The sequence below is a fragment of the Natator depressus genome, chromosome 1, assembly GCF_965152275.1.
Source record: "Natator depressus isolate rNatDep1 chromosome 1, rNatDep2.hap1, whole genome shotgun sequence".
NCBI lineage: Eukaryota > Metazoa > Chordata > Testudines > Cheloniidae > Natator > Natator depressus.
In genome coordinates, this window is record NC_134234.1 from 116,471,932 (window position 1) to 116,487,914 (window position 15,983).

Sequence of the window (15,983 nt, forward strand, 5' to 3'; positions counted from 1 at the left end):
TAAAAGGCTTGAGATTAATTTTCACTATTTCTTTTATGTTCCTAGGAAAGAGGACTCATAAGTACCTGATTTGCACCTTCTGCCAGGAAAAAAATATTATCTAAAAGGGCATAATTATGCACCCTTTGGGAGACAGGGAGAGCTTCCAACTTATGCCAATTAATTTTGTACCCTGCAATCTTCCCAAACAATTCCATAATTTGTAATATGTTAGGGATGATCTGAGGGGTTGGTGATGAATAAAAGCATATCATCTGCATGTAAGATTATTTTTGTCTCCTGGGATCCTGTTTTTATATCCTGTATCCCCTGATGTGCCCTTATTTGTATTGTCAGCAGCCCTAAGGCCAAATCAAAGGCAGGTGGGGGTGGGCAGGGGACAGCCCTGTCTAGTATTATGGTGGAGATTGAACAAAAAGGAGATATAGTTATTGGTTATGACATGGGAGCTAAAACTGGGACTACAAAAGTCTAATCCAGGAAATGAAAGAGGGACCAAATCCAAATTTGTGTAGAATAAGGACCAAATATCTCCAAATTACTCCTACTGAAGGTTTTTTCCACACCCAGTGACACAACTGCCATTCGTTTCAAGGGGTTTTGATAGTACAGCAGCACAGCGATAAGCTGACCAGTGTTGTCTAACTCATGTCTCTTTTGTATGAAACCCACCTGTATTATGTTCCTTTTTACTTTTTTCTGACTGTCCAACTACGATTTTAGACAATATTTTAATATCAGAGTTGATTAAGGATAGCTAACACATTCCTGAGCATCTTTTCCAGAATTAAGGGTGACTGAGATAGGGCTTCATTCACTGAGAGGGACAGGGTTAGTCTACCAAAAGCTTCTGTATATAATTCTGTCAGTCTGGAAGCCAGGGTGTCTGAACTGGCCATAAAATTCATCTGGAAAGCCATCTAGTTCCAGGGCCATACCTGATTTCATAGCCATAATTTCAGAGGAATGTAATAAGAAATCATGCCAAATTTAGTGTTCTTCTGTTAGTTGGGGGAGTTGCAGATTTTGGGTGTATTCCTCAAAGAACTCGTTGACGGGGTGGTCTTCCTCTAAATACAAGCATTGGTAAAATTTGGAGAATTGTTCATTAATACTTTAATGACCAGTGATACTCTGGCCCATCACTAAAGTGAATTTAATTGATTATAGCTTTTAGTGATTTTACTGTAAGTCCAGGTGCTAATAATTACCCAGCTTTATTGCCAGATTCCCAGTACATCTGATTCAATCTAACCAAAGCAAATTCACCCTGTGCTGAGGTTATTTTATTCATTTCATTGGTCACCTCTTGGAGTTTAACCAAAGTGGGTGAATCAGCATAGCTGAGGTCTGCCTCCTTGAGCATTTCCATTAAATTCACCAGCTCATCTTGTTTGGCTCTTTATGTGGGAGAAGTAGGATATTATCCTACCCCTTAAGTATGCCTTGAAAGTGTTGCTCACTAGACCAAAGGGTGGTTGTTCATCTCAAAGAAAATTTTTTTCTTTCCCCACACACTTTTTAAATTGTGTATAAAGTAGTAAAGAGGAGTTTTACCCCCATCTTCTGGTAGTCCCTTGTTTTTCAGGAGGAGACAGTTTGCAATACCACAGGTGCATGATCACAGATCGTAATCAGTTTTATTTCATTGTTAATTACAGAGCTCACAAAACCACCTATTACTAAAAAATAATTGATTGGTTAGATCGGGGGGAAATGAGTAAAAGGTGTAGTCTCTACCTGTAGGATGCTGCAGCCTCCATATGCCCTTTAAACTCAATTCCTGCATCTGGGCAACAATAGTCTACTTAGCAGAGGATTAGGATTGCTGGGATCAGCTCAATTTATCCAAAAGCAGGGCTAACGCTTCCTTGAAGTCACCCACTAGAATCAAATGTTCTAGGGAGGTGTAATTTAATCTTGAAGATAACTGAGTGTAAAAGGAGGAATCCTCTTTGCTGGCAGCATAGAGTGTATGTAACATTGGAGATATGAACATTAACAATTAGGAGTCTACCCTCCATGTCTTTATAAGTGGACAAGATCTGTGTATTCAGTTTTTAATGAACAGGAATGACACACCCCTGGACCTCACCAATTAATTACTAAACAACCCAGCCTTTTAAAGCTTTTCAGCCTCTGACTCAGTGAGGTGGGTTACCCAGAGGAATGTTAGATCTAAAGTGAGATACAATTTTTTCCCTTTTTTATAGGGTTACCAATTCCTTTTATGTTCCAAGAAACATATGTAAGTTAGCCACAGGTACTCACAGGGGGAAAGCATCTCATGTTATGCCCCTGGAGACTCAGGGGTAGGGACAGGGAGAGGAATCCAGGGTAAGGTATAGCCAGGGGAACTCATAAGGAGTTTAGATAGAGAAGAGAGGATAGAGTGGTAAGTGGGTAAGAGAAAGTTGAGAGGAGGTAGGAGGACAAGGGTGTGAGAAAACCACACTGAGTCAGAGTGGAAAGAAAGATCAGGAGGTTAGAGAGGAACAGCCCAAATGTACACTTCCCCTCTGCCCCAAGTTGAATGCATAAATATATGAATATTTCCTGCACCTCCCCTAACCTCTGCAAAAGGCTGAGATAAGCAGGTGAAAATGGTGAACATCCCTGAGTACATTTTTAAGTAAGGTTTGTGGGCTGAAAGATACATGCAACTGTGCATCAGAAGTCAAAGACCTGCAGGACAGATATCTATGAGGAAATATATGGAAAAACATGAGGGGTGGGAAACAAGAAGAAACACCCTCAACACCTCCTATAGCCAAACAGATCCAAAATCACAGTGAACGGCCCTCCACTGGCTGGCTATTTAAAGGCTCATCAGAATTGAAATATTGCCCTCAGCCCTGGGCATGTAAGCCAATATTTACCAGCCACATTTTAAACTGCATAGATTACCATTATGATGTTCTTAAGGTCACTGTAAGTAAGGCAGCAAGACAACAAAGCCTCCAATGATGGTGATTCCACAATCTTGCTTGGAAGTCTGTTCCAGAGTTTAATTACCTTTCTAGTTAAAAAGTTTTTCCTAATATCTAACCTAAATCTCCCTTGCTGCAGATTAAGCCAATTACTTTTCATCCTACCTTCAGTGCACATGGAGAACAGCTGATCACAGTCCTCTTTGTAACAGCCCTTAACGTATCCAAGGAAGGTGTCAGGTCCACCCCCAGGATTCTTTTCTTAAAACTGAACAGGCCAAGTTTTATTAACCTTCCCTCAGCGGTCAGGTTTTCGGAACCCTTTATCATTTTTGTTGCTCTCTTCTGGACTCTCTCCATTTGCCCACATCCTTCCTAAAGTGTGGCACCCAGATGTGGACATAGGGCCTCACTTGGAGTACTATCAGTGCCACATGGAGCAGGACAATCACCTCCTCTGTCTTACATGAAACATTCCTGCTAATACATTACCGACTGTTAGTTTTTTGCAACTTCATCACATTGTTGACTCATATTCAATTTGTGATCCACTAGAACCCCCAGATCCTTTTCAGCAGTACTACCATTTAGCCACTTATTCCCCATTTTGTATTTGTGCATTTGATTTTTCCTTCCTAAGACTTTGCACTTGTCTTTATTGAAGTTCTTCCTGTTGAATTCAGACCAATTCTCCAATTTATCAAGGTCATTTTGAATTCTAATCCTGTCCTCCCAGCTTGGTCTCTTCTACAAATGTTATAAGCACATTCTCCACTCCATTATCCAAGTCATGAATGAAAATATTGAATTGTATTGGATGTAGGACTGACTAGTGTGGACCCCACTTCCTACACCCTCCCAGTTTGACAGTGAACCATTGATAACTACTCTTTGAGTACCATCTTTCAACCAGTTGTGCACCCACCTTATGGTATTTCATGTAGACCACATTTTCATAGATCACTCATCCTATCTTGTAGCTTGTGGATCAGACTTTGTTGCTGCTCTGTGGTGATCCTAACAGACCCCATATAGTCCTCTGAGGTGGAGATTCCAGTTTTTGCCTCCCCAATCCTGAAAGATAGCCCCTGCAAACTGACCTGGTATGGTACAATGATGGCTTTAATTTCAGAGAGAGCTTCTCATATTTTCTTAAGCAGGATCTGCTCTTCAGATATCTGTTTTAGTATTTTATAGACTTGCTCCAGACCTATCAGGGCCTCATCCTCAGGTGGTGCTACGCTGCTCTTTACAGGGCTGACAAAGAGCCTCTGTTTCTTTGCAATGGGGGGGGGGGAAGGGAAGGGTTTGGGGTGGAAGGATGGGGGGGGTGTCCAAAAAATGCATCCATCTGCTATTATAATGTAAAGAGCAGGATGAACCACCCAGAGATAAAAAACTATAGCTTTAGTATACTGGATGTTGGCAGATTTTAAGTGGGGAGGGGTGTCAAGCAGGAGCTCCAAGCCTAGGCAGCTATCTCCCCTGCTGGCTCCCGGAAATCCTAAAATATAAAAATCCTTTGTCACTGAAGCCTGTTAACATTTAAAGAGCTAATCTGGAGAGACAGTGGACTCACAAGCACTTCCTTACAATGCTTGTCTTCACTGCAGAGTAACTTGAGTTATCACTCGAGTGTTGCCCCTAACTTGAGTCTCATCCACACACACAAACGCTTAACTCAAGCATGTTAGTGTTTTTAACTTGAAGTGGCTGGCCTGTCACAGTAGACAGGCAACAGCTTGTTAGCGCAATTTGTCAGCTGCCAACACAATCACTCTGTGCTGCTCAGGCTAATTTGAGAGGAGGTGACTCCACTGTAACTAAATTAACTCTGCAGTGAAGACACTGTCACAGAGATTTCCTCACAGCACATCGTCAGGGATCAGGGTTTGGCTATCTGTGGTCAAAGCCATGGAACCTGCCTCCAAACCTAGTGTTTCTGTGTTACAGTTCTGGCTCCCAGCACCCCGTTTCCTCTCTGTCAGCCCAGCTCCATTACAGCTATGCTGCCAGGGATCCCCTCTGGCTATGGCTAGCCCCTGAGGCCCTGGGGTAAGCGAATCTGTAGAACAGTGAATATGTGCCTTTGGCTATATTAACTTTTCTGGGTAATTTCCACTGAGCCATAATCATCTCCCTGTCCTGCCTCCCTCCCTTCCCTGCTGCATGGACTCCAGACTTCACAAAGCCCCCTCCACTCAGTCTGGGCATGGGGATGAAGACAAGGTGCTAGGAAGGTGTCTTGAGCCTTCCTTCTGAGTGTAGGAGGGATGTTCAACAAGTGGAGGACCCTTACATGGGTGGAGCCATGGGTGTACAATCTGGCTCGTTGAAAAGTGAAAATAATTGTCAAACAATCAGCCTGTTGCATGCAAGGTGTCTGTACTGTATTATATGGAAGGTATGGAAGGGTCTCTGTAGCATCTCCAAGGTACCAAAAAAAAAAAAAAAAAAGCTCATGGCTGAGACTTTCAGAGCTGTCTAGGGGATTTAGCCAGACATGCCACTGAAATTAGTGAGGGTTGTGTGAGTAAAACCTCTAGTTGGCTTCGAAACTCTCAACCTTCAGAATTAGATCACTAAAGTCCATCTTTACTTGCTGCTCTAAGACAAAACATATCTCCTAGGGAGGCAGCATGGCCTAGTGTATATGGCACTGGACTGGGAATCAGGAGATGTGTGATTGTACAGTGCTTAGCACAATGGGGCTTTCATCTCAGTTGGGGTGTTACACACTATTGTAATATAAATAATTAAAAATAATAAATGCACCTTTGAGGTTAATGAGCAGATTCTTCAGGGAAGGTCACTTGACAGAAAATTAGTGACTTATTAAAAAAAGTTTTGCATAAGAGTATGTGAGGCAACATGGACCTAGTGAAACTTCCAAACTTTAGTGATGGTTAAATGAAAAGGAAACATGGGAAAGATTTGTTAGACTGACTGTTCCTATCATGAATGTGTCTGACATTACATGAATCAGAACTTTACAATTACATATTCTGATCAGATACAGCCTGCATGAAATAAGCTGAATGGGAACTCATATTAATGTAGTAGAAACACGAGGTCAGAGTACATTCAGTGAATATTTCCCAGAAAGAGCCAAAACAGGTTGCTAAAAACTTAGGTCAGAAACGGCATCAAACAACTAAAAAAAACGAGAGACTTTTACTAAAGGAAGAACATCCTGTACCAAGTCCCCATGCATAAAAACATGTTCACTGCTGTGAAATGCTACAAGGAGAAACATTCTTGCATGCATTCACGAGGAATCATCTTTGCTAATTAAGCTTCATTTTTTTTTCTCCCTTCACAGTGTACTTGGCTAATTGTTTTCCTATTCCTAGCTTCATTATTTTTTCCTTCAAGAACAACTTTCAAAGGCAGATTCTTGGGCCAGTGGAAGAGTACCACAATGCAAGTCTTTGGAATGTCTCTCCCCTCCCACTCCTCGTACCCCTCTACCCTGGACATTTTGTCCAGGAGTGCTGACATCGCACCCTGCTGAGGTGCCAATGTGTGGTTGGCAGAAAAAGGGAAATTGGCTGGAAAACTGGTATTTATTTAATGGAAAAAAGAATAATTAATCATTAGACCAGCAGGTCTCAACCCCATGGTGAGCTATAGAGAAGTCTGAGTGGGTCACTGAAGCTGTTGTGTTTCCCTTACACTCCTGCTCATGCAGGTCTGAGAGAACAGCACCAACCAAACAGCACTGCCTACTGTTTCATAGATTCACAGATTCCAAGACCAGAAGGGACCATTGTGATCATCTAGTCTGACCTCCTGTGTAACACAGGCCACAGAACTTCCCCCCAAATAATTCCTAGAGCAGAGCTTTTATACAAACATCCAATCTTGATTTTAAAATTGCCAGTGATGAAGAATCCACAATGACCCTTGAAATTGTTCCAATGGTTAATTACTCTCATTGTTAAAAATTTACACCTTATTTCCAGTCTGAATTTGTCTAGCTTCACCTTCCAGCCATTGGATCGTGTTATACCTTTGCATGACACACTGACAAGACAATTTATCAAATATTTGTTCCCCTGTGTAGGTACTTATAAACTGTATTCATATCACCCCCTAATCTTCTCTTTGTTAAACTAAACAGATTGAGCTCCTTGAGTCTATCACTATAAGGCATGTTTTCTAATTCTTTAATCATTCTTGTGGCTCTTCTCTGAACCCTCTACGATTTATCAACATCCTTCTTGAATTATGTCACCAGAACTGGACACAGTATTCCAGCAGAAGTTGCACCAGTGCCAAATACAGAGGTAAAATAAACTCTCTACTCCTGCTCCATAGATTCTCCTATGCAGGCATCGAAGGATCACGTTTGCACTGGGAGCTCATGTTCAGCTGATTATCCAGCATAATCCCCAAATTCCTTTCAGAGTAACTGCTTCTCAGGATAGAATCCCCCATCCTGTATGGCCTACATTGTTTGTTCCTAGATGTACTCATTTACATTTAGCCCCATTAAAAACATATTTGCTTGCACCCAGTTTACCAAGCAATCCAGATCACTTTGAATCAGTGTCCTGTCCTCTTCATTATTTACCACTCTCCCAACTTTTGTATCCTTTGCAAACTTTATCAGTGATGATTTTATGTTTTCTTCCAGGTCATTGACTCATGTTGACTGGTATTAATTATTCTATTCTCCTGTAATTCTTTATTAATAGAGTCCTGTATCATCCACTCCATTATTTTGCCTGAGATCAATGTCATACTGACAGGCCTTGGTCATCCTGTTTGCCCCTTTTAAATATGGGCACAACATTAGTTTTATTCAAGTCTTCTGGAACTTCCCCAGTGATTCAAGCCTTATTGAAAATCAACATTAATTGTCTAGCGAGCTAATCAGCCAGCTCTTTTAAAACTCTTGGATGCAAGTTATCTGGACCTGCTTATTTAAAAATATCTCATTGTTGCAGCAGCTGTTTACCATCCTTCTGAGATACTAGTGGAATGGAAAGAGTGTTATCACCATCATATGATACTACATCACATATTTTCTTCCCAAATACAGAACAGAAATATGTATTGAACACTTCTGCCTTTTCTGTATTATTATTAATAATAATTCTACCATTTCCATCTGGTAATCACACACAGCTCCCTCTGTACCACGGAAGCAACAGCTTGGTAGCCAGCCAAGGAACAGAAAAGAGTTTTGCCAGGCACTAGAGCCTGAATCTTGGGAGCACCGCTTCTGCCTGACTGAGCCCTCTCCCACTGGAACACAGCAGGAAACCCAGCACACTTCTGTTCACACCAAAAACTCAATGGCACTGAAGCTGCTGGGCCCTCCAACAACTCAGAGGCCAACCAAAATCAAGAAGAGAATGCTGTAGTTTTCCCCTTGACACAGATGGCGGTGAATGAGAACAGACACTGGATGAATTTTAAGTAGCCACAACTTTATTAAACTTGGCATGGGATGGGGGGCTACCCACCTGTCACCCATTCTCTCACATACCAGGCATTTTAAGTGGTTCCAGTGTGGAGGTTACAGGGCTCCTATCATACAACCCATAACTTGGGGTAGACTCTCCTCAGCCTACCCCTATGACTCAGCTTCCTCATCTGAATCCTTTCGCATACACACAAGCTCACACCTCTGTAATGGGGATAGAAGGTACTAAATGGGGGACCTTGGTCCACAAACACCAGCGCACCTCCTATCCCATGAGCAGAAGGCCCGTCAGCAAATTCCTAGGTCTTTTACTTCTGGGAACTGGCCCATTTAGCTTTTTAACCACCCTAGAAACCTGTGACAAACTAACAACCCTATCAAGTATTACAACTAATTACTAAATTCTGTGCCTATTTAACCTAACTCTGCCTCCAGGAAGCTGTGAGGAAGGCAAAAAAGCCCATCAGGCCTCTGCCAATTCGGTCCCAGTGGGACTAAGAAATTCCTTGCTGACTCCCTAAAACAGGCAATCAGTCAGAACTACAGCATCTTCTAAACACAGCTCCAAACCCACAGTTAAGGGGAGGCGAGGCAGGGCTGCTGAAACAGAAGAAAAACAGACTCCTAAGGACCCAGGCTAAGCTTTAAATCAGTTAAAGGGGAAAGTAAGAGACCAATCACCTCCCCTCCTCCTCCAGCTGCTCAATGGGTCACCAGAGACTCTGGAGGAGGTAGGGCCACTCCTATTTTCTCCAACCTGTGCCCTCCTGCTTCCCAACCACCACTGGTCCCATAGTTTGAAGTAGGTGGTTGGCATTTTCCCGATCCCACATCTCTACCATATGGAAGAAAAAGAAAGATTCCGAGAGATGAAACCTCACCACGGGGAGACAGAGAGAGGCAAAACCCCACCTATCAACCAGAAGGGTCTGAGACAGATGAGAGGTTGAAAGGGAGAAGAACAGAGGGAGAGACTTAGAAAATGGGGCCATGAAAGGTGAAGGGGAAAGTTCTGGCGTTTTTTAATGCTGGAACCTGCCTGGATTTAAATTTTAGCTAGGTCAGAAGGAAAAGAAAGAGGAAGAACAAAAATGAATTAAAGCACAAAGCAATACCTGCCAACATATGAAAGCTATAAATTGGTGCATTTGGAGTCTGAGTCAATGCCCACTGACATCTATGGAGATACCCCCACTGACTTTAATGGACATCAGACCAGGCCCTTAGAGAGAACCTTTTAACACACTAAACTAGGGGAGAATTTTCCAGGGACAGAATTTTTAAAAGTTATTTTTCTGAACAATAGCAACTTCCCCTTATTAAAGAGTTATGTCTGTGCGCTGGTATATGGTGTCATGGTAGGAAAATAGAGGGCAGTTTTAGATTCATGAATGGAGAAAAATTGATAATCTCTGTAGATCAATTGATCAAAAACTCTCCAAGTAAGAAATATATCCTTATGGGTCATCACTTGAAATCAAGCTTCTGTTCTAGAAAGCTACACGACTCAGTTTGTGTGTATGTCATTCTGCTAAATTTCACTTAATTCAGCACCATAAAGAGAATAAACATAGAAAATAGAAAGGCAGTTTTATGTTTTTATATGAATAAACCCACAAATCACATGAAACTAAGAAAGAAATACATTTTACCATGCTGTATGTGCATTTCTGTTTTAGTCATATGGATCAAGACCAGAAAGTTAAATGGGGCAGGAAAGCTTTTCATAATGTGGTGTGTGGCTTTTGGAAAGCATAGTGAGGATTTTTTGCACAGGATAACCCATTTGGAACAATAACAGCAACTTCTGAAATACTACTCTTTGGAATTCAGACAAAATATCTAAGGCAAACTCTGCGGGGCAAGGGAAGAAGAAGTAATAAAGAAGTGTTTCTTTTCTGTCTCTGAATAGCTGTATAGCAACCTATTTGTTAAAACACATTACATACAAATTATTCGTCATCCCTTGAAAACTTATCTCCTCAGTCTGAATATACTGTATTAAGGTTAATTAATATACTGTATTAAAACTGTAAGGTTTTTGCTGAATTTAATTCTTCCCTTCTTATTCTATAAGTACAGGGTACTGGGGATGGAATGCAAAACTGAACAGTTTGGGATTCATAGATCTGCTCCTTGGAGATACTCAGTGACCCCAACCACCACTGAAGTCAATGGGAGTTGAGCTTGCCTGGCACCTCAGAGGATCCGGTCTAAATGCTTTATTGGCCGCAATGGCACATTTCCCAAAAGGAGAAAATTTAACAACACAGCTGTGATTTCTTGGGAGCCTACAATATCATACGCTTTGTCATGAAGTGCTACAACACTTAACAACAATTCCCTGGAGAGGTGGTGAAGGGGAAGGTTCAGTAGTTTTTTTCAGCAACAGAGCCTGCCAGGAGTCAAATTTTCAGAAGTGAAAGTGAGCTTAGGGATCTTAATTTTATCCATTGTTAGTGTTAGTCAATGTAATCAAACTGTTCCCAAGCCTGTCACCGTCGCACAAAGGTAGCAGATACTCAGAACAGGATAACTGGGGGCACAGTCTAGAAGTGAAGTGCACTGACAGGGAGAGTTTACACTGCTACTGACTTTACCGATACACATCTGGCTGTTACTAATCAGTTGCTAAATTCCATGTGAACTAAAATTCACCCCATAACGTTAGAAATAACTCTTTCAGTTAAAGTCTGTCTGTTCTATGTAACCACATATATTTTTTCACAAATAAAATGTTTAGTAACATTTACACAGAAGTTAAGGCTTACCATTGCTGTAAGACCGAAAATTTCCTACAAATTTTATGTATTCATATGTTGGAAATTCCTTCGGGTTCAAACTTCCTCTCAGAAGATGACAGTAAAACTCTAAATCATTGTCAGCTGGATTGTTAGAAAAAGGAGAAACAAATAAATAGGCTATTTAAACTAAACACGAGTGGAAAATTTGGTCCCAATCCTGCAACTAGTAGTGTATGCCTACACTCACTCAGAGCCCCACTGAGCGCAGTCTACCACCATGCTAATTGCAGGATCGAAGCCTCTGTGAAAAGAACCCTAAATAAATCCAGAACGTTCAACACTCCTAACAGACTTTTTCTCATGACTGATTTGCAGAATTAGGGTCTGACTCTCCACTCCATTACGCCAATTTTATTAAAGGAATTACACTGCCATAAACCTGGTAAAATGGAGTGCAGAATCAGGCCCTTAATTTAAAACCCTTATTTATTTAGGTTTTTCTTTCCATAATTCACAGATTTTTCATGTCTTCTGTTTGCGGGAAAAACAGTCAATTTGGTTTTAAATTAAGCTTGGAATATCAGAGTGTTTTTTATATAGTAGATTTTTTAAAAATTGTATAGATTCTATTGTCATCTGTTCCATATTTTTTGCCTCCTCCACTCTCAGAACTAATTTAGATGAAGTATGTGAAAGGATTATTTATGAAAAATAAATTAAATGATAAAATAAATTCTGAATAATTTACACATATTTCAAATGAAAAGGAGTACTTGTGGCACCTTAGAGACTAACCAATTTATTTGAGCATAAGCGTTCGTGAGCTACAACTCACTTCATCAGATGCATACTGTGGAAAGTATAATAGATCTTTTTATACACACAAAGCATGAAAAAATGGGTGTTTACCACTACAAAAGGTTTTCTCTCCCCCCACCCCACTCTCCTGCTGGTAATAGCTTATCTAAAGTGATCACTCTCCTTACAATGTGTATGATAATCAAGTTGGGCCATTTCCAGCATAAATCCAGGTTTTCTCCCCCCTCCCCCCATACAAACCCACTCTCCTGTTGGTGATAGCTTATCTGAAGTGATCACTCTCCTTACAATGTGTATGATAATCAAGGTGGGCCATTTCCAGCACAAATCCAGGGTTTAACAAGAACCTCTGGGGGGGGGGTAGGAAAAAACAAGGGGAAATAGGTTACCTTGCATAATGACTTAGCCACTCCCAGTCTCTATTCAAGCCTAAGTTAATTGTATCCAATTTGCAAATTAATTCCAATTCAACAGTCTCTCGCGGGAGTCTGGTTTTGAAGTTTTTTTGTTGTAATATCATAACTTTCATGTCTGTAATCGCGTGACCAGAGAGGTTGAAATGTTCTCCGACTGGTTTATGAATGTTATAATTCTTGACATCTGATTTGTGTCCATTTCTTCTTTTACGTAGAGACTGTCCAGTTTGACCAATGTACGTGGCAGGGGGGCATTGCTGGCACATGATGGCATATATCACATTGGTGGATGTGCAGGTGAACGAGCCTCTGATAGTGTGGCTGATGTTATTAGGCCCTGTGATGGTGTCCCCTGAATAGATATGTGGGCACAGTTGGCAACAGGCTTTGTTGCAAGGATAGGTTCCTGGGTTAGTGGTTCTGTTGTGTGGTATGTGGTTGCTGGTGAGTATTTGCTTCAGGTTGGGGGGCTGTCTGTAGGCAAGGACTGGCCTGTCTCCCAAGATTTGTGAGAGTGTTGGGTCATCCTTCAGGATAGGTTGTAGATCCTTAATAACGCGTTGGAGGGGGTTTAGTTGGGGGCTGAAGGTGACGGCTAGTGGCGTTCTGTTATTTTCTTTGTTAGGCCTGTCCTGTAGTAGGTGACTTCTGGGAACTCTTCTGGCTCTATCAATCTGTTTCTTCACTTCCGCAGGTGGGTATTGTAGTTGTAAGAATGCTTGATAGAGATCTTGTAGGTGTTTGTCTCTGTCTGAGGGGTTGGAGCAAACGCGGTTGTATCGCAGAGCTTGGCTGTATCATACACATTGTAAGGAGAGTGATCACTTTAGATAAGCTATTATCAACAGGAGAGTGGGTTTGTGTGGCGGGGGGGGGGGAGAAAACCTGGATTTGTGCTGGAAATGGCCCAACTTGATTATCGTACACATTGTAAGGAGAGTGATCACTTTAGATAAGCTATTACCAGCAGGAGAGTGGGGTGGGGGGAGAGAAAACCTTTTGTAGTGGTAAACACCCATTTTTTCATGCTTTGTGTGTATAATAAGATCTTTTATACTTTCCACAGTATGCATCCGATGAAGTGAGCTGTAGCTCATGAAAGCTTATGCTCAAATAAATTGGTTAGTCTCTAAGGTGCCACAAGTACTCCTTTTCTTTTTGCGAACACAGACTAACACGGCTGTTACTCTGAAATATTTCAAATGCAATGTAAAACACAGGTGTGCATCACTAGAGTATCTATGGACAGAATATAACTGTACTAGGTTGAAACATCAATTAAGATGTGATTTGTTTTCACTGAACTTTTCTAAATTTCCATGGCCAAACCTGTTTTCCTTAGCTCTCTCCTAAGACACAATATTTTATAATTAACATAACTGCAAGCAGTCTTGCTTTAGTAAATAAATGCAATGAGTCTAGTTTGAAATTGAACAGAAGGATCATTCCCGGTGGCAACATTTGTTTCAAAATGAATGAAAATATATCTAAAGATGCAAAATATTCATACTGACATATATCACATAGACACTCTACCCTTGCAAGAGAGAAATCTTTTCTCTCCCATGCTTTTTGTTTAGTGGGAATGATAAAGCAAAACTTACTCTTTAGGGAATCTGGTGAGGCAGAATCTGCCACAAGCATATGAGAAGATAATACTTTATAAACTTCTGAATGTTCCTGTTCTGGGAGGAAATTTAACAAATTCTGATCCATGACGTCACACTGCAAAGAAAAGAAAAGAAAGTACAAATGATCAAAACAAAAAAAGAGTGACATTCTCATTCTCCACCAACCTGCCATTTTCTGCAATTGGGACTGAACTTTATTTGCAAAACCAAACAGAGGGCCCAAATTTCATAAGCAGCTGTCTAAACTTTCCATGCCCATAGGCACTTAAATACACAAAGTGCCAGATCCAAAGCCCATGGAAGTCAGTGGGAATCTTTCTGTGGACTTCCACGGGCAGTTGCTCTGGTCTAAAATAGGTAAGTGGGTATACAAGTTAGGCAGACACTTCTTAAAATTGTGCTCTGTATTATCATCATCAGATATTATACTGAACAAAAGTAGTACACGCTGGGCCAAATCCATCTCTGGTGTAACTCCATTGAGACCTGTGAAGTTCCACTAAGCTTAAGTTTTCTTCATTAGAATTAAACCTTTAAAGGTAACCCATTCCAAAGGAAGTTGCTGCTGCTCATATAGGGACAGACTGTGGACAGAGAGGGTGTAGTGAGCCTTCCCACCTGCAAAGCACAGCCACAATTGCCGTTTCTGAGCTTTGGGATGTGCAGTGACTGCCTCCTCTTACTGCCTCCAGGAGCACAAACCAGCAAAGGGAGGCAGGGAAGAGGTGTGTCCATGGCTTTGCCCCTACCTATGTCCCAGCTAGAGCTGGTCAAGCAAACAGTGGAGGAGCGCTACATCATCCAAAGGGACAGTGCAGCACATGAACTCCCCTTTTTGTGTCCATAGGCGAGCTTTGGTAGGGATTGTGCATCTTCAGACACAATCCCAGCTGGATTGGTGGGGCTCTGAACTGCCACCAATTGGCCACTGGCTTAACTGCACAGTCTGGCCCATACTCCATATGTCTACATAGCAAAGAAAAACCCACAGCAGGCCCATGCCAGCTGACTCAGGCTTGCAGGGCTCTGGCTGCAGGGCTGTTTCACTGCTGTTTAGATTTCCAGGCTCGGGCTGGAGCCTGGGCTTTAGGTCCCTGCAGGGTGGGAGCGTCCCATCTTTTTTGTTTTGTGTTTACACAGTGCCAGCACAATAAAGTCGTAGAATCATAGATTAGGGTTGGAAGAGACCTCAGGAGGTCATCTAGTCCAACGCCCTGCTCAAAGCAGGTCCAACCCCAATTAAATCCAAATCAAAATCCATGCCTAGAGCTCCTAGGAGCTACCACAAAATAAATAATAATGATCCATTTCCATATTTGGGATTGGATTTCAGACAAGGTTATCATGCTAAAGACTAGTAGGATGCAGAAAGAATAACCAGTTTACAATTTTAGATCCCAATTCAGGAAAGTATTTAAGTACCTGCCTAAATACGTCCTTATTGAAATAGGGTTTAATTCTCATTGATTTCAGAAGGACTCAAGCACATGCTTAATTGTCCTTCCTGAATAAGAATGTTTTCCTGAATTGGATCCCTAGTTTCCAGTAGGATTCAAGAATAGAGGGGAAAGCAATGAAAAAAGTTTCCTTAACACTGAGACAAACATCTGAAAAACCTTGAAAACTGAAGAAATTCTGTGGAAATCATTGGGCCCAACAGACCGTAGGACAGTAAGAGGCAATCTCTCTGCCCAAAAATGACAAAGATTATTGAACTCCTGCACTGCGGAGGACTAAAGAAAAATGAAGTAGGTGGTTTTAGCTTGAGCTACTTTGTTACTGTTGCATAGCAATATTCCTACGTTCACCACCAGACATCTTTATTTCATGACATTGTTTCACCTAAGAAGAAAATAATTACTCATCGTATTATAGCTTAGTGGAATATGTTAGATATATTTTGTTGGATGGAATATATTTAACATATTTGGCTGAATGGCGAAATGAGCGAAAAACATAATTACAATTTTCCTAAGCAAAAAAAAAAAAAAAGAATGTGGCATAGAAGT

General features: G+C 41.3%; 1 protein-coding gene across 3 annotated transcripts in view; it reads right to left on the reverse strand.

Annotated features, from left to right (window-relative positions):
• The window catches only part of NPAS2 (neuronal PAS domain protein 2), a 169,870-nt gene that overhangs the window by 51,346 nt on the left and 102,541 nt on the right, over positions 1 to 15,983 (reverse strand). For all 3 annotated transcript variants that reach the window (XM_074964898.1, XM_074964892.1, XM_074964906.1), the window contains 2 exons: positions 13,948 to 14,068; positions 11,136 to 11,249 (listed from right to left, as the gene is read on the reverse strand). In XM_074964898.1, coding sequence (XP_074820999.1) covers positions 11,136 to 11,249; positions 13,948 to 14,068 — 235 coding nt within the window. The remainder of the gene's footprint in view (positions 1 to 11,135; positions 11,250 to 13,947; positions 14,069 to 15,983) is intronic.